The 17,934-nt window shown below is 40.1% G+C and overlaps 2 protein-coding genes across 3 annotated transcripts; one reads left to right on the top strand and one right to left on the bottom strand.

The window, feature by feature from the left end:
* Window positions 1–498: 498 nt before the first annotated feature.
* Window positions 499–8,403, bottom strand: DTX3L (deltex E3 ubiquitin ligase 3L). The gene is made up of 5 exons (XM_009088251.4): window positions 8,178–8,403; window positions 7,473–7,696; window positions 3,612–5,144; window positions 2,721–2,938; window positions 499–1,452 (listed from the first exon to the last, which is right to left on the bottom strand). Exons 1-5 carry the CDS (start codon window positions 8,350–8,352, stop codon window positions 1,383–1,385), a joined length of 2,220 nt encoding a protein of 739 aa, XP_009086499.1. The 5' UTR covers window positions 8,353–8,403; the 3' UTR covers window positions 499–1,382.
* On the top strand, window positions 8,371–17,902 carry PARP9 (poly(ADP-ribose) polymerase family member 9). Of its 2 annotated transcripts, XM_009087818.4 has the most exons (10): window positions 8,371–8,479; window positions 8,854–8,893; window positions 9,623–10,458; window positions 11,789–12,010; window positions 12,095–12,307; window positions 13,071–13,131; window positions 13,569–13,943; window positions 14,764–14,912; window positions 15,641–15,806; window positions 16,977–17,902. In XM_009087818.4, the coding sequence occupies exons 1-10, from the start codon at window positions 8,465–8,467 to the stop codon at window positions 17,270–17,272; spliced, it is 2,373 nt and encodes a 790-aa protein (XP_009086066.3). In that variant the 5' UTR covers window positions 8,371–8,464; the 3' UTR covers window positions 17,273–17,902. The 2 variants fall into 2 exon arrangements, with proteins under 2 accessions (XP_009086066.3, XP_050833044.1); XM_050977087.1 differs by lacking the exon at window positions 16,977–17,902 and having other exon boundaries at window positions 14,764–14,976.
* Window positions 17,903–17,934: the final 32 nt, after the last annotated feature.

The following is a 17,934-nucleotide window of genomic DNA, read 5'->3' as shown; positions in this document are numbered from 1 at the left end:
CTTTTCCAGTTCTCTGCCTGCTGGGGCTGGGGGGTGAGTGAGTGGCTGTGTGGGTACATAGCTGCTGGCTGGGGTTGAAGCACAGTGACAGCTTTGTTTCCATGTGCAGAAAATCTCAGTCACTTAGAAACTACTGGAGTGCTGGTATTTTACTGCATCCTCTGCTATTTTACTGCATGGAATCATGTAAAATATTAAAACAAATACAGTAACACAAAACCAGGGCGGGAAAGACATCCAACCCACATGGAAACCAAACGGTGCCCACTCTGAAAGTCAAGGTGGCAAAGTTGTAGTCCCTATTCCCAATGTGGGAAACTTAAAATACTAAAAAAAAAAAAAAAAAAAAAGTAATAAATTTTTTAAAAAGGGTGGTGCCATGGAGTCCAAACTGCCCCAAAACATGGTGTGGCAGGGAAGCTCCTAAATCTAAAAAATATATACAGCTATATGTATTGCAAAAAGGAGGAAAAACCTGTACAGAAGAAACACATGTGGTATTTTTGTATTTTCTTTATTAGTTGCGCTCAGTAGCCTTAGAGAAATGGTTCAACTTACTAAAAATCATGTCTGTGTGACATACCACCATACAGGTAATTAGCAGGTTATTTAGGCACTGCAGAGTATCTTTATGATACAATTTAAACCAATATTGGCTGCAATTGAAAGAATACAGTTTTATAGTTGAAAAACTGATTTAAAAGTTATATTTAAGTCTAAGCACAATGGCAGGCACAGAACCAGGAGCCCACTATCAGATATGGACACAGACACTGCAACTTCCCGTTTGCTCCAACACAGCTCTCAGTATTCAGCATTTCTGCAGAGCTGAGCATCCATATACCCACTTGTACGTGATCCATGGCTAATTTCACATGCAAAACCCAAATCACTAAGGCAATTTCAATCATGAAAAGAAGCAAAAGTCCATAACCTTATCACAGCTAATACTGTCATAGCTGCATACAAATTTTAGATTTAGATTACGTTACATGATGCCAGCCATGCTGACAGACATCATAATGCAAAACTAAGAGAAGTGTTTCATCTAGTAAAAGTAGTGGATCTAAGGGTTTTGGAAATCAGACTGGAGAGTTGTGCGGAAAAGTGCCAATCAGATTTGCTAGTAAAGCAAGATATTCCAAGTGCAAACAGTGCTGATACTACATTCACAAGAACCAAATTTTGTAAAGGCTACATATATAGGGAGTAAACGAATTGTGAAAAGAACATTGATGAGAAAAGAGTACTTTTCTTAGCTAACTGTGAAATACAAGCGATTTAGGTACTGTAGCTGAACAAAGCAACTTCCCTCAGATCTTGAATAGTACACATTAACTGCTGTATGTTTAGTCATTGCACTTAAGAATTGAGAGATTTCCTTATTCAATTCCTTTTGCTTTCAATTCTGATCGAACACGCTGCAGATAAGTAGAATCTGGGTAGCCAAACCTAGGAGAAGAAGAGAAGAATTGTTTAGGCTATTTCTGCAATGAAGCACTTGAGAATTCTACAAAACCATCTCATCAAAGTCTTTTTAGAAATCCCTTCACAAATTTTATGCAGTTCTTGCCCTAGAGAAAAAACAGACCCATACTGCCAGTCACAGAAGTGATGCAGACAGCATAAAGCTACGAACTTAAGGAGCTGCTACATTTTGTTGTCCAAACTGACACTAAGAACTTGATTTTCATAGCTGCTTAGGGTCTCCCTTCAAAATGATAGGGTGTTTGGGTATATATCTTTTAAAAAGAAAATTAGACCTGAAGCATATACAAGTGAGCCTTCAAATCAGAAACACAATAGCACCTCTGGACTTGAAGTAGTGCAACACCAGAACTGCATATGAAGCAAGTGATAAGCAAAAGAGAGAATCTGCACTGAGTGAAGGATAAAGTAAAACTGATACTTTTTGCTCTTTTAATGATCCTAGCCCAGTTGGGAGGATCTAGACACGAACCTTTAGAGCTTGCAAGATACCACCTACCCTTAGAAGCTGCCACAAGCTTGAAAGGACTGGTCCCTCTTGTCTCTGCTGCAGGCAGCTCACACTCTGTCCTGGTGACTGCTCCTTTCATTTAAGTGCAGCAAGTCCTCAAGAAATACTGAATAGGGTGGTCATCTACTCAGAAAATCCACTGACAGCTTGAACAGCCAAAATGGAGTAACCTTTTTTATAGGTGGGGCTGGCACTGTGTCCTGTACTCTGACCCACGAAGTGCTGTACAACTCCTGGCTCCTAGCATCTAAAAGGACATGACCATATCTGTACTACAATCTAACTTCCTGCTGTTAGCTCTGTTAAGAAGAATTTCAAATCGTGTTTTACAACATGATGAGTGCCATCTTAACTGGGATCATAATGGACCAGCACCTCCTGGTGCAGAACAGCAGGTAACAGGAGAGGCATAGATCAGGAGTCCAACCTTAGGTGTCATCAAAAGCTTGTTGTCCTGTAGGTTCTAATCAAAGCAGTTATTAACTAAGTGCCTTACAAACTCAGTGATGAATGAGTAGTCTGAGGGACAGCAGAACACTAAGCTCATCCTTGTTCCAAGTGTCCAAATAGGGGAAGGTGATTAACATCTGGATCCATAGGGCATTCCACAATCGCTATGTTAGTGACAAAATCTGAAAGCTCTAAATGTGGAAGATATTCAAGGCAGTCTTCCTGACACATCTGAGTAACAACAGTATTGCATAAAGACAAGACTACTTACTGGGAAGGTCCTCCCTCCATGGCAGTTTTGTGGTGAATATCATTCCATGTGATTACATTTTGTGCACCAGTAGTACGTGACTGCCCCACTGTGAAAATCAGTTTTTGGTGAAAGGCCCTTTTGAGGAGCTGCAGAATTTCTCGCCCTTCCTCATTGTTAGGTAAATACGCTACTCGGTGAGCTGGCCCATAAGGCTGCCCTGGGTTTGGATGGCTGCTCTGTTTTGTAGAAAACAAAATAGAAACACATTGTATATCATAAATCATTCAGAAGGGCATAGCATTACAGATAACAGATTCAGAGGTTTTTCTCTTTAAATACTTTCTTTCATACAGATTTCATTCACACTTTCTTGTCATCGCTCATGCACCCATTGTTATTTTTAAATTTGTTTTTCCCTCTTTTCTCTCCCAAACGCATGGTGCTGCACCTGTGACTTTTTAATTTACTCCATTCTCAGTCCTAGTCATGAATCCAAGCATATAACATAAGGAGATTTCTCACCTGGAAAGCTCTCACCAAGCCAGCCCACTATTTATTTTTGTCCATTGGTGTCCACAGCAAACAGAACAGCCCAGAAATGCTCATTATACTTGCAAAACTTTGCTTATATCACTGCATAGATTTCAGTTCAGTTATTCCCACTGTACAAATTAAAGACCTCTGTCCTGGTGCATATAAAATGGAGGCTGATCATCTGACAATTTCATTCCTATTGTATTTACTTAATCATGCCCAAAAATATTGAATTAAACACTTGCAGATTTGTACAAAATAAAGAAATGTCTTCCTTGAACATGCATTAAAGTAACAGGAAAATAATTAATTTTGTATTCAATATCGGTTTCGTGGTGGGAAAAATATCTTTAAGAAATATTTACGTATACTTACAGTTTGAATACCACCATTCATATTATAGACAATTTCAATAGTGCCACAGTTGGGATAACCAGGAAGAGACAAATTGATTGTTCTAGTTGACATTGTTCCCTCTGGTTGGTTTCCTGTCAGGACTCCACAGACGGTATTACAAACTGGACAAGCTTGTTTAAAAGCCATGGCTCTGTCAATGCAAATTTTGCAAAATGCATGTTTGCACTTTTCTAGTATTTCTTTATTTTCAATTGTGTCCTTGCAAATTGGACATTCATCATCTTCTTTTTCTTCTGTCTTTGCCTGAGTCTGTCCTTCAGAAGAAAGGTTATTCTTTTGCTTAACACTGGACTTCTTAGATGATCCTGTAGGTTCTTGAGAGCTGAGGTCAGAGGACAGTGGTGCCCTATTTCTAATTAGTGTCCCTTCAATGTTAAGAAGGGACTTCATGTACTTTTCAGCAACATAAAGATGGTCTGGTAAACCCCTTATGATTACCTTATCTTCATTCTTCTTAAGTTTTACATTAAGATCTTCAAATTTCTTAGCATTAAGTAGCACATTTAAAGTTTTTTTCTGATCTTCTGAAAGCTTCACACTGATGACTTTTTCTCTTAACATTGCAGAGGCACTGTGAAATGCACTGATGAAACTTTCAGTAGCATGTGATGACATATCAGAATTTTTGGATTTAGGCCTAAATATTATGACCTTCTGGCCATATGACTTCTCTATTATTTTTACCAGTGTATCAAATTTGCCATTTATGTTTTCAATTTCTTTGCTTAGTATGGTTTCCAACAATTTAAACTCAGAAGCATTAACTTCAATTCCACACCTGTATTTGTACCATTCAGATGATATTTTCATATTCTTTTCAGCTTGGCTGTTCTCACCTTCCCCTACTAGAAATTTTTGGGCAGCTAAAATCTCACTCCCTGGACCACGGAGTAGCAACTGATTCCCTTCCTCTTTAGCAAGAAGATTTCTAAACCTTTCATTTAATTTTACTATTGTCTCTTTTAACGTGTCACTCTTTGTTATGGGAACTTTTTCCTCTGTCAGATCTTTTGTAGCTTCCTGGAAAGTTCTGATAAAAGAATCATTAGCTGCTTGTAACAATGCAGGACTTTTATCAGAAGATAGGTATATGAATGTGTTATCCTCGTCATGACCTTTAATTCTTATATGCGCTCCAAACTTTTTGTGTAGTTCTTTGATCTCCTCTTTGCGGGTATGAATAAAATATTCATAGAGAGCTGTCACAACTGTAATCTCAACCATTTCTTCAGTATTCAGGCCATTTTCATCTTTCAAACCATTCTTACATTCAGAATGTGAAAAATCATGGTTTGGGTCTTTGCCTGCAAGGATATCTTCAAAGTAGTGATAAGCTTTTTCAATATCTGTAAAATCTCCTGTCAATTTCTCAAAGCCATCCATGCCAGGGTTTCCTTCTCTCTTTAAGTTAGGACACATAATGGTAATTTTCTCCCTTTGGTCTTCCGTGAACATACTGGTATTCAAAGTAGCAGATACTGTAAGAAATATCTAAAGAAAAGACAAGAATACATCAACATTAGTTTTCCCTAAGGTTCTCTGCTTGCTACTTCTGTATTTTCAGCAAGGAGAAGCTCTGTCCATCCCAGTAGTGCCAGATTACTACAAACAAGTTTGCAGACAATATTTCTTTTATGTCACATACACTAACAGTACAAACAGGTGAGTAACACAATCTGCTTCTAAGTCAGCAGCAAAAATTAAATGCCTAAATGTCACCAGCACTGCAGGATGAAAGACAGTAACTCTACTATTTAGGCTGAGACTGTGACCAGCACTCTCTGCTCCCAACCTCTGACAACAGGGTTAGCATAACTAAAGGCAGGCAACCTCTGTGGCTGAGCTCATTGTGTGTTAGGCCTTTTTCCCATCATTACCAGGCCCTAAAAGTCCTGTGCACCAAGTAGACAAAGCAAACAGATTTTTTTCTTTCCCTCCCTATCACCCTCAAGGTTTCTGGATACCAGACTGACCAGTGTCCTTCTTACTGGCCTCGAAGGTCCCAGGTACCCTGCCAACCAGGTGCTGTTGACCTCATCCCAGAGCAGGCAGGTTCAATGGCACTGCCTACAAGATGAACCAGTTACAATTCCTAACTGGGAATGCAGACCACAACTGTGGCTGGACAGTGAAACCCATAGGACCCCTTGGTGGCTAGGAAGATCTCCACTGCCCTTTGCTTCCTTTGAGGACTGGATGACCCAGATGCTTTTATGTATTTTAAAACCTAGATTGTGATTGTTCTATCAATACAGCAACCCAAGTATTAGGATTTTACATGATTTGCAGAGGGTCCAGGTGACTAGAAACCATAAACTGAGCTGTGCTATCAAGCACAGTGCTACAGGACTTACAAAACTGTCCTACATTGATTCTGCTTTGTAGAAATCCTGCAGTATTCTGATCATTAATTCTATGCTTTTGAAAAAGCAAAAAGTTTTAGTTGTTGATGCCTTGTGAAGCTGACCTAGAACAGAGACTAGACAGAGCTAAAGAATAAAGTAGGTGTTTACTATAAATCCTCAATGGATACATCTTGGGCAGCACAAGAATCCAGCCAGGGTTACACTCAAAGTGAACCCAAAATGGTCACAAAATGGTCACAAAATGGACAAGGGGTCATGAGGTCTCTCACTTTTGTAAGTTTTGGTCCATTTGCATATTGGAGTTAATTGTCCATTTACAGTCCACTGTTGTGGACTTGCTCTTGGGCCTGAAATTTGGATCATTTGTCCTTGGTCCCCAGCTAGAGAAGAAATTGTTTTGTCTACATACTCTGTGAAAAGAGCTTACTATCCCCTATTATGAAGCTCAGAACTACACATTAAAGCAGTACAGAATCTGAAAAATATAAAAGCTAAACCCTGAGGCATCATTCTAACTACATCTTAGCGTAACTACATCATTGTTTTGCCAAGGATCCCCAAGAGAATCTGTCTATACCCTTAGAGCCAAGTTACACAGACACAACATATTTTACCATGACCTATAAGTTATATTTAATTGTTCTTATTAATATTAGACTTCCTAGTTTTCACTTATTATCTTTCTTTAAAATTTTCCCAGCAGTCATGCTTTAATAACTCCAAGAGTTAGGGCAGAAAACATGATTCTGAAAAATAATAATAAACAAGTCCACTTCTGTACTTCACACAGACAGAAGGACAGGGAAATTTGCAGTATAGATGCCAGGTAAACACTATGTTAGCACATGCTATACTTCAAAAGCTACACCTATGTTACCAAGCAAAACAGAGTAAAACCATTAGTGTCTTCGTAGAGCCACATCCACACCACATTTCCTTATCCCATGTCCCTAAACACAGCGGATCTTTTCTGTGTAACTTTTAGTTAAAGTATCTGAAATCATGTTTGCAGTGCTACATCACATCACAGCAGACTTTTTTAATGCTAAAGAGATAGAGATAATTAGGGTTGCCTCAAGGTGCAAACCATGTTGAAATAGTACGTGGAAAGGTGGAAGAGTAGGTGAAAGGTGTAGGTGGAAAGGATCCAAATTTCATACAATTCTACTACCTTTTGGGAGAAGCCCTTGGTGCATGCTACCCCCTGAAACCTGCCAGTGCTGCTTTGGCGAATAGTGGTTGGCACCTGCCAGAGTAAGGCTGGAAAACATGCTGCCTATAAACACGTGTAGATTGACCTCTGGTCTGGCACGCAAATGAAACTCCTGGCCCCCATTTTATTAACTAAAATCGTGTAACCGATATTTTTTTGGCACAAAACATTGAAGTGCAACATTAAGAACTCATGGAACTACAAGCAGGGCAGGTTGTGACATTGCTCTTCCTGATGTACCTTTTTGGTAAGGTCTTCCTTTGCCGTGGCCCCATAGCCACCGTTGTCCTGCTGCTCCTGCTGGGGCAGGGAAGGGCTGGCAGCGACCTTGTTGTGGCAGGCAGAGGCGTGCGCTGTAACCCGGCTCTTGCCCGGGTGCCCTTCTCCCGGCAGGATGACTATCTCCCAGCATCTTGCCCCCAGTTCCAAGGTGTGTTTTGAGCGGGCTTCCACACGCTTCCTATCTGCGGTAATTTCAGAATGACAGAATCACAGACCTGTTACGGCTGGAAGGAACCTCTGGAGATTATCCTGCCCCAACCCCAGGGCCAAAGCAGGGTCTTCTGGAATGTCTTCAAAGCCAGAGGCTCCTGGGTAGCATGTTCCACTGCTCTGCCACCCTCAATGTAAAGAGATTCTTCCTCATGTTAAGGCGAAATTTCTTGTGTTTTAGTTTATGCCCTCTGCTCCTTGTCCTGTCGCTGACTACGACCGAAAAGTCTGGCACGCCTTTGAAGTACTTAAATGCATTAATGAGATCCCCTCTGAATTTGGACAAAGGCAGATAGGGCTGATAAAGTTACCTGCAAACGTAACATCTACCACCGGCCCTAGAGCCGCCCTGCCCAGAGACACTAAATGGTGCCTCAGCGGCCATTTCCAGTCCCCTCACAGCCACCCCCCACGCCCGTCCCGCACGGCCGAGCAGCAGCACCCGGCCCGTACCTTGCTCCTTAAAGAAGTCCACCCAGTAGGTGCCGACCTCGGGGCCCGGGCGCACGTTGCACTCGCCGCCCCCCGACCGCTTTCCCGACTGGAAGTATGTCTGGAGCTTGAAGATCGCCTTCTCGCTGGCGGCGGGCGCAGGGCTCACCCGCACCAGCAGCGGGGCGGCCGCCATGATCCCGCGCCGCCGCCCCCTTTCGCTTTCGCTTCCCGCTCCGCCGCTCGCTTTCGCTTTCGCTTCCCGCTCCGCCCTCGGCTCCGAGCGCTGAGGATCCGCCCTGAGCGAGATGGGGGTCGTCCAGGTAGAGGAGCGGGGCAGGGGGACAGGGGCCCGGGGCGGCGGCTGCCTTAGGGGTCCGGGTGCGGCGGGAGCTCCCGGCGGGGTTGAGGGGAACAGAACGGTCCCGTCCTCTGGCCTGGCGTTCGGGAATGACTTCCCGGCCTCTCATGGCTGAGGGTTAGTCGGAGCCGGAGGAGGCGGAGGGTAACTTCACCCACAGAGCTCCCGCCGCTCCGAGCAGCGTTTTTAAAACAAGAAAACTTCGGATAGATGTTTGAAAAGCTGGTGCTGGTTTGATTTGCAACAGAATCTCTCCTGCAGGAAGGCAATCCACGTACTTTATTGCTTGTAATATTTACTTTCTCTTTTCCTTTTTTTCTCTTTTTGTTACAATAGAGTTACATTTCAGATTTCCTTAGAGGGAAGCCCGCTTTAGGTAAGCCTCTCACTTAGCCATCTGCGAAGTGTGTACTTGTATGTAAGTTGAAAACTGACAGCTACAGCCAGCAAAGCAGAAAACAAAAGCTAAAAGCAACCTGAAATTCATAATTAATGTGAAATAGACACGGTTATGAATCAACATTATTATGAATTACTTCAACAGGACTTGCTTGCATTTCTCTTTTAAAAGCAAGATCTCAGAAGTGTTTTGATGAGTCGGCATGTATACTTTATAAGTGCAAAACGTCAGACTTTTTACAAGCAGGTAGCATACCCCGGAGGAAAGTTCAACTAAACTCACACAAATTGATTTAAACTAATTAACATAACTGCTGTAGAATAGTACTGCTGACATCTGCCAGGAGAGGGCTGTATAGCCATAGTAATAATGTAAAAACTGCTCCTTAAAAAATATGGTTTAAAAAGCCTTTCTCAGTTCATACGAAGTTCCATACAAAGAAGGAACTTGCTTGTGGGCTTTAAGTGCAGACCAGATGAGACTCACAGAATTAAAACTCAGTATAAGATCTCTGTGGCACAGTTAAATGACCCTCCTTGGGTTTTCTAAACCTCTGAAAAGGGGAGAGAAAATATTAGAGTGTGTAAAAAATATTATTTAGCAATGACAGTAGGATAAAATTGAGAACTATAAACCACACTTCTAGATAAAAATAAATGTTTTGATAGTAATACCTTCTATTTCACTTTATATTCTGTATCCTAGGGTCAAACATCGTAATGGATGAGGTCAGTTTGATGATGCCCATCAGTAAAGATGCCTATGAAGCTCTTAAGAGAAGAGAAAACTGTCTAAATAATCTTGTTTCCAAAAGGTTTGCTTGTACGTTGGTCTTAAGAAAAGCAGCAAAAAGCACAACAGAAGTATACAGGAAAAAAGTAAAGTCGGGCATTGATGTTTGTGTTTACAAGGATGATCTCACTAGACACAAGGTGGATGCTGTGGTGAATGCAGCCAATGAGTACCTTGAACACAGAGCAGGTCTTGCTCTTGCCCTTGTAACAGCTGGAGGGCCAGAAATAAGAGAGCAAAGCGATCTTTATGTTCAAATGTATGGAGAGGTCAAAGTTGGTGATATAGCAGTGACAGGTGGTGGGAAGCTTCCTTGTAAGGAAATTATTCATGCAGTTGGTCCAAGGTGGTATGCTTCCGAAAAGCAAAGTTGCTGTTACCTACTTCGGGACGCTATTTTGAATGTTCTGCATTATGTTAGTGCTCCAGGAAGAGCTTTAAACTCTGTGGCTATCCCAGCAGTGAGTTCAGGTGTCTATGGCTTCCCAGTTGATTTGTGTTCTAAAGTGATTGTAATGACTGTAAAGGAATTTGTTGAGACAAGTCCACCAAGCTGTCTCAGGGAGATCCGCCTGGTGAACATTGAAGAGTCTACAGTCGCAGAAATAAAGAAGGCCTGTGAAAAGTTTCTGGGTGATCCCAGTTCACTTGAAGGCACTGTGCCAGCTTCACTAAGCCAGTTTCCATCTTACCTTGTACATGAAAACATTCGCTTGCGCATCATAGAACAACACCTTGAAAATCTGAAGGTAAGTCTGTCCTGTCATTTGTGGAACATGGTGTTGCCTCCAAGTCTTTGCAGGATTAGGAGCCCAAGAGTTCAGATCACATTTTGTGTTCCACTAAATGGTTTTCCTCTCAGTTTGATGAGAATTTACACATGGTAATTAAATCACAGTAGCAAGGAATTGTTTTTTGTTTTTTTTCTAAATTGAACTTTAGAATGTTTTCATTTTGTTTTTGTGTACATGCTGTTATAACAGGAAGCAGCTAAAGATTGAATGATTTAATAATACATCTCTGTGCTAAGGTTTATCTTCTTCTTATGTAGGCGTTCTCATTTTACAGTATATTCCATAGAAGTATTCTCTTATTTACTGCCTTGCTTTTTTTCCTATAATTTATATTCTCATAACTCCATTACCGGAGTTATTCAGCAAACACTTAAAGAGCAGAAAATAACTTACACAGATGATGTGCACCTTACCTTTAAATAGAGCATTACTTCAATTGGTTAACTTTTTAGCTAGAAAATCTGATGCAAAATAGATTACCTCAGTCATAGGAATTCAACAGAGTTCTTAGACTGCAAGGTACATCACAGGAATGGCATTTACATTTAGAAAATACTATATCTTTAAAAATAAATAAGTTTTTATTTTAAAGAAGTGTCATAATTTAAAGGAAGTTTGTTTTTTTGGTGGAAGAACAAAGGATTGCAAAGTTGACCTTGCAGGGAATTTTATTAACCAATTCTACAGCACTGAAAGATGCACATGCCCTCAAGACCATGAGGAAAACACGTTCTTGTGTCTTTAGATAATATTCAACAATTAAGGTTAGAACAATTACTGTTGTTATCAGCATTCTGTAAACAAGCTTTTTGTGTTTTCGATATTTGAAATACAGGGCACCCACTATGGGAATCTGCTTTTTCTACTGGAAACAATTTGTATTGGAAACAATCATAGCTTTGCAGTTTTCTTGTGTGTACTGACACTGCTATTTGGTGATGTGTCCTTGCTACCCTAAGGCTGGGATGACAGCCACATCCATAGTTCTCTCCTGCTGATAACTGGGACATGGGTCACATAGATAGTGAGAGTAATAATTCTGTTCAGTGCACTCTTGATGACTGGAACAGCTTTTTGCACACTGTTGATTCCTGAACTGCCACTGCAAAGTGCATACTTTGATGTATTCCAGTGCTCTAGTAAGTAGTAGGAAAATTCAAGCAGCTGATCTGTGGCAGTCAGGCCTCTGTACAGGAATCATGCTTAGAAAGAATGCTCTCTATAATAGCAAGGCTTGCAAATAGTCAGTTTGAAGTACACTGAAATTTGCACTCTTTCCTTGCAGAATACAGCTATTGTTAACCTCATGAGTGCCAGTGATGAGCTTTCCTCCCAATCTTCAAGACTGCTGGAAAAAGAGGATCCAGCTTTTCAGAGGAAATTTGAGAATTGTCTTAGACATCCATCACTTTTTACGGAGCCCATGGTAACCAAAAGGCGTGAGCTGCCCTCTACATTTGTCCTGCACGTGGTATTGCAATATCAGCACCCGGTGTTACAACTTGAGGTGACGATCGCTTCCTTTGGATCTTAACGGATTTTCATACTGGGTGATTGATGTGAGGACTGAAAGATTTTGTTTTTCCTGCAGGAATTGGAGGTTGCAGTGAAAAGATGCCTGGGTCACTTTCAGGAAGACTCATGTCCCTCAGTTTCTTTTCCAATAAATTGGTCACCAAAGTTGCCTGTTGACACAGTGGCAGACACTATGATTGAAGCAGTTTTAAATTTTGCCAGGGCATATCCTACAAAGAAGAGAGAAGTGCAGTTTGTCATTTGCCCAGATGACCGTGCTTCCTGGGAGGTAACCAATTTGTTGTTAACTACCCATAAGGAAGACAGAAATCTCTAGAAATATTTCCACAGATGACAAAAAATGATGATAGTCTGTTCTGTAGTAATGATGATTGTGAGCAGCAGGTCCCTTTGTGAAACTATTACTCTCATTAACAGATACTTAATCTTTGCAAATACTTATTTTCTCCTCACTTAAACTAGTAGTCTTCAGCCTGTAGTCTGACAAAAAGGGGAGAGAACTTTAAAATTCTCATGTCTGTCAGTGAATGTATAAGAAAGGGTCTTCTCTTAACTCATTAAGGAACAAACATGCCTCCTCAGGAAATTTTTACATTCAGTTTTGGTTTTCTGTATGGAACTCCTAAGGCAAAACACTATCAACATATATGAGCTCACATAATAGAAGGATTTCAAGTAGACAGGCAGGAGAATAGTCTGAATTTTAAAACTGAGTAAAGATGCATCAGCATTAAAACCCAAGTAATGAACACCTTTATCTTATGTGATAGCATGACATAGGCCACAACCACAAGGAGTTGGTAAAGGTGCCACTCAGTGTGTAAGGTGTGTTACCTTAGGAGATGCAGAAGAACAGGAATGCTTTTGATATTGTCAGGAATAACATTTTGGGAAAAACTGACAAATGCCAGCATTAACGATTTCAGAATCAGGGGTGGGGGTTTAAACTGCTTGTCTAACAGAGTTTTGAAGATACTAATTGCACATTTGATTTGAGACTGCAAACTGCTCCTAAACTTTTATCTTTCAAGGTTGTCCTGAGAAAATTTTATTCAGCAAAATACAAGCTGGAAAACAGAAGTGATCCTTTGAGTAAGTAATGAACAAAAGGGGCATTTCCAGTAAATGAGTACTCCCAATTTGAGAATCTGTAATCACATTCCTTTAAAATAGGGAACTTAGTATTTACATATGTGTCTTGGAGAGAGGAGGAAGCAAAAACTTGTGAGCACTTTGTATTTTTCCATTTATAGGAATGTAACTGCGCAGTCCCTTTAAGACTTAAAACCCATTGTCATTGCCTAACTTCCTGGAGGTAATTTTGTGAAAGGCAGATAAATTCTCCATATATGTGTATGTATCCTGGAAACCTTACCTCCTTGTAGCTAATCTCTTTTTTTTAGCATACCAGAAGAGTAGTGTGTTTCTTGCACTGTACAGCTGTGATTACAAGTAGGAATTTGTGTCAGCCCTTGAAAGCTCCTCACTCTTTCAATGCACTTGAATTAAAATATATAAATATCTTCCAGGTACAGAGTCAGGCAGTCAGACTGCAAAGGAGCCTGCAAGCAGTGAACCCGTGATTGAACTTAGAGGCTGCACACCCACAGCACTGGGAGCAGCAGAATCGTGGCTCCAACATGTAATGAAAATTCAGGAAGGTTCCCATGCTGTTATTAAAAACAACTACATTTTTTGCCTTGGTAAAGAGGAGTTTGCAGAACTCTCTCGACACCAGCCTTCTAGTGTAAGTGTGTCAGAAAAAGTGAAAGATGGACGAGCAAAACTGAAACTTCAGGGCCCTCCTGATGTTTTGATTGATACAGTGCTCGCAACTGAAGAATTACTGCTTCGTGTGCAAGAGAAGACTATTGCTGAACGAGAGAAACTGCTCTACTCAATGTGTATGTAAAGTAAATAGTGCCTAAACACTAATTAAGTAAATAAGTGCCTAAACAAGGTTAAGTATGAAGCAACATATATCTCTGTATTGCTGAGAGTGGACAGACATACATTCAGTTCACACACACATACTGAGTATTGCTTTAATTACTGATATCTCTGTACTTTCTCCATGTGAGCCCCTGGAAGGCCATTTGTTAGCTGTGGTCACTCACTTGGCAGTATTCCCAGTAGGGCACAGTTTATACAGGGCTGGCCATGATGTATATCCAGCTGTAGTGGAGCTCCCTCCAGGATACCTTCACTCTAAAGCCTGGCCACTGGAGATTTACAAACTTTGTACTTAATCAACACACACCTTTGCTGAGCTCTTGCTGGCTACAGCTGGACCACTGTTGCAGGGCTCAGCAGTACACTAGTTCTGCAGAGCTGTCATGAACAATTGATACAACTAATTGTAGAAATTACAGAAAGCTATTGAGTGATCAATTTTAATTTGTGTTTTGATAGTCATTCAATACAGGTACCTTTATATGAAAGCTCAGCTGTGAAGAGGTGTCATGGAGATCATAAATTGCTTTTCTTTAGTTTCTTCTCTCCTGGTTTCTTTATTATAAATGCAGAAAAATAGAATACATTTACATACATTTTTGTATGTATATACTAGTCCCTCTCAATATTAGCCTCTGACATTACTTCAGAGAACACTTAAGATTCTTTGTTCCTAATTAATACACCAGCTGAAGTAGTGGATCTGCCTCCCTTGCCTTTGCTTTGGACATTATGATATATGAAAATTTTTGCTCCCTCATTCATATCCAGGCCAAGCAGAAGCAGACCAGCTTTCAGAAGGAGACTTTCATAAGACAAATACCACTCTCTGCGTCCAGATTTCACTGGTAGACTGCCACCTCAAGGAGTTTAAAGACAGACAGAAAGAGTTTGAAAAAGCTGGACTTCGTCTTCTCAGGGTAAAGAGGATATTAATGGAGAAACTGAATGTCAGCTCACATATTTGCACCTAACATATTTCATGTAAGCGTAAAAAATTCAGATTAACTACTTCAATGCCTTGTTTTTAAAAATTAAGATCAAATCAACCTCATCCTTAAAACAGATCCAGTCTTTAATCCAAATTAATAGTATTTAAAACATAATGCAAATAGTCACTCAAAAAGTTATTAAATTCTGGTAACTCTTTTTAATTGTACTGTATGTTCTCCCTCATACTTCATGCTTCAAATGCCCCTTTATAGAATTCTACAGAAATATGAGATTGGTAGGGTAAATTAAGTACAATATTCCAGGACACTAATTCAGTGTCTATTTTCTTTTTGTGAGCTTGACGCTAAAAATGTGCCAGAGTTCTGATCTGATTATGTGTTAAAGCTGGAATCATACTTGGGTATCACTGCTTTACTGAACAGGAGGTGGAATTAATCTCTTCAGCACAACTCAAGTACAGGAAGTCAGTACACCAGGAAATATTCCCAATGATTTCAATGGGAGGCCTGGAATAGTGGTATAATTCTTTTATTTGGATCAGTTGCACGCTTCAGATACTTTGTCCAGTATGTGGTCAGTGCTTATAGGCTAAAGCAAAGGTTCTTCCATTGAAGAACATAGCCTGCATAAAAGCACTTACAGATTTCATAATTGGTCTCCATCTGCTTATGCTAAGCTGTTCTTTATATTACAGATTGAAAAGATACATAATCCACTTTTATCTGCTGCATTCCAACAAATGAAAACAAAAGTAGATGGTAGCTCCAAAACAACTCAAAAGTTGTACCAGAATGTTCCTCCTGAGTTCTGTTGCTCAGTTTGCCAAACTGGATTTCACAGGATGTATTCTCCACCAAAAGGTAATAACTTGCTTTGGCATCTTTAATCAGAATGAACAGTGACTGAATACTAAACTCAGGTCAAAATTAGAAAAAAATGGCATTCCTCAACAAGAACTGTTTTTACTTGTACTTAGATTTGTATGAGCTTGCTTTATTATATACAGTAAGGTTTCCTGATACTGTAGAGCCAGCAAGGCTCTAGGAAGATAAACCTGAATTCAAGCCTAGCCCAAACACTAGACAGGGTTATTAGTATAAATGTAATTCCACGTCCAAGTTTTATTTTGTTGCATCTCTGTGAAGAAAGTCAGTGTTCTTATGTAGCTGCTGCAAACATGCATTCAGCAGCTTGGTGCTCTAAAGCATGTTCAAGGGCATCACACAACACTGAGGCTGGAAGGGGCTTCTGAGGGTCATGCAGCCCAGGCCCCTGCTCAGATCAGGTATGGTCAGAGAGAGCAGATGATTTCATTGCTTGGGCTTCCATTTGGAGTAAAATACACTTGGAGGAAAGTTGTGAATCCATGAAATATTGTAGTAGACAGATGCTTTCAGAAAGGGAAAGAATAAGCATTTACTACTTCATCCTGCAGTAAGTGAAGTGTGTGATATTTTGCATGTCTTGTAGAATGGGATTTCAAGCAATAAATTGTTCAAAAAGTAGAGATTTGCCTTTCTTTGTCTGTGTAATGTACATGGCACATTTCCACACTTTAAAAGCAATAAGATGATGGTCTAATTTCTATTCCATTTCATATTGCAACAGCACTTGATGTGACATTTTTCATAAAAATCTCAAAGCTATTTTTTTTTGTAGTTTACATTATCAAGATCTTGCTGCCTTTTATTGTTTATTAGAGTCCCTTGTACATGATGACTGAAGTGTGAGTCATATATTTATTTTAGTCCTTGATGGTTCAATCACTGCATTAAGAGATAAATCTGACCAGTTAGCACTGGAGTAGCAGTTAACTGGAATGGCCATCAGCTGTCATTGCTCATGGTTTTAGTGGGAGGTCAGTGCAAGCATCAGAGCCACTCCATAAAAATGAACTTCCAAAAGGATGGCACACATTGAGCAGTCACATCACTAACCCAGAATCAAGCAGCACTGTCTTGGAACTACCACCCTGAAAGAACCAACTGCTAAATGTTTTCTCTTCTGAAAATTTTTCTTTCTCTTTCCAGAACAAAAATATGGAGCTGGCATCTACTTTACAAAGAAACTGAGGCATCTGACCAAGGATAATGCTACATGGGAAATAGATTCTAAAATGTACGTGTTTGAGGCTGATGTAGTAACTGGCAAATACACTACAGGCCAGCCATCTTGTATTATGCCACCAGCACTGGATGGGAATGCCTTTACATTATATGACAGTTTAGTAGATAGTTTGCACAATCCTGAGACCTTTGTCATTTTCAATGGTTTTGCAGCCCTTCCACAGTATTTGCTGACTTGTTCCCCACTGAGAAGTATGTAGCTCCTGGAGGAAACAAGCAGGATTCTCAGTGGGAATAGAGCAGAACTGTAGCTATGGTGAAGACCCTCTGAGAACAAAGTCTAGTGCTTAGATTTAAGAGTATGCTCTGCTTAGTAGTGTGCTATGGTCAGAGTGCTTCCTGAAAAACTCTCTGAAATATTTGTGAACAAAAGAGTAAGTTAATGTCTTAAAGAGATTAGGACAAAATTACCTGTGAATGGAAGCAGAAGGGAAAGCATTCCAAAATACAGTGTAACCTTTAACATTAATATTTAACATACCTGATCATTTACTTTATTCCTTAAAGTGATCTCAGCTTGTGATTATATGCTTGATGTTTGTGTAGGCTGTCACTCTTCCACTCTGTTTTCTTAATCTGACATATTGCATGTATCAGGGAAACACAAGAAATCTTGGTTGTGCCTTTTGAGTCTTAAGTTTTCTTTTGACTTAAGACAGGAGAATGTAGCAGATGAGAGCTGTTTTCTGGTTGGGGAGGTGCTATTATATACGGTTATGACAAACATGAGGCAATACTTCATGATTTCTTACAATGGTTGCTGTACATTTGATATTAGTTACTTCAAGCACTGTAGATGCACATATTCAAAATAAAAAGTATGAATGTCACTACCTGTTAACTTGTATTTTTCTGTAGTCTT

The sequence above is a fragment of the Serinus canaria genome, chromosome 7 (assembly GCF_022539315.1).
Source record: "Serinus canaria isolate serCan28SL12 chromosome 7, serCan2020, whole genome shotgun sequence".
Lineage (NCBI taxonomy): Eukaryota > Metazoa > Chordata > Aves > Passeriformes > Fringillidae > Serinus > Serinus canaria.
Note: the sequence above shows the minus strand (reverse complement) of the source record. Positions and strands in the feature narration are given on the sequence as shown.

What these genes read in the sequence shown, in the direction of transcription:
- DTX3L (XM_009088251.4), bottom strand. Translation starts at nt 8,352, where the DNA reads ATGGCGGCCGCCCCGCTGCTGGTGCGGGTGAGCCCTGCGCCCGCCGCC. An exon ending in AGGAAGACCTTACCAAAAAG is followed by an intron (nt 5,145 to 7,472) that starts GTACATCAGGAA and finishes TCTTTTCTTTAG; the next exon opens with ATATTTCTTACAGTATCTGC. An exon ending in ATGGAGGGAGGACCTTCCCA is followed by an intron (nt 1,453 to 2,720) that starts GTAAGTAGTCTT and finishes TTCTTCTCCTAG; the next exon opens with GTTTGGCTACCCAGATTCTA.
- PARP9 (XM_009087818.4), top strand. An exon ending in AACACCTTGAAAATCTGAAG is followed by an intron (nt 10,459 to 11,788) that starts GTAAGTCTGTCC and finishes CTTTCCTTGCAG; the next exon opens with AATACAGCTATTGTTAACCT. An exon ending in CTGGACTTCGTCTTCTCAGG is followed by an intron (nt 14,913 to 15,640) that starts GTAAAGAGGATA and finishes TTTATATTACAG; the next exon opens with ATTGAAAAGATACATAATCC.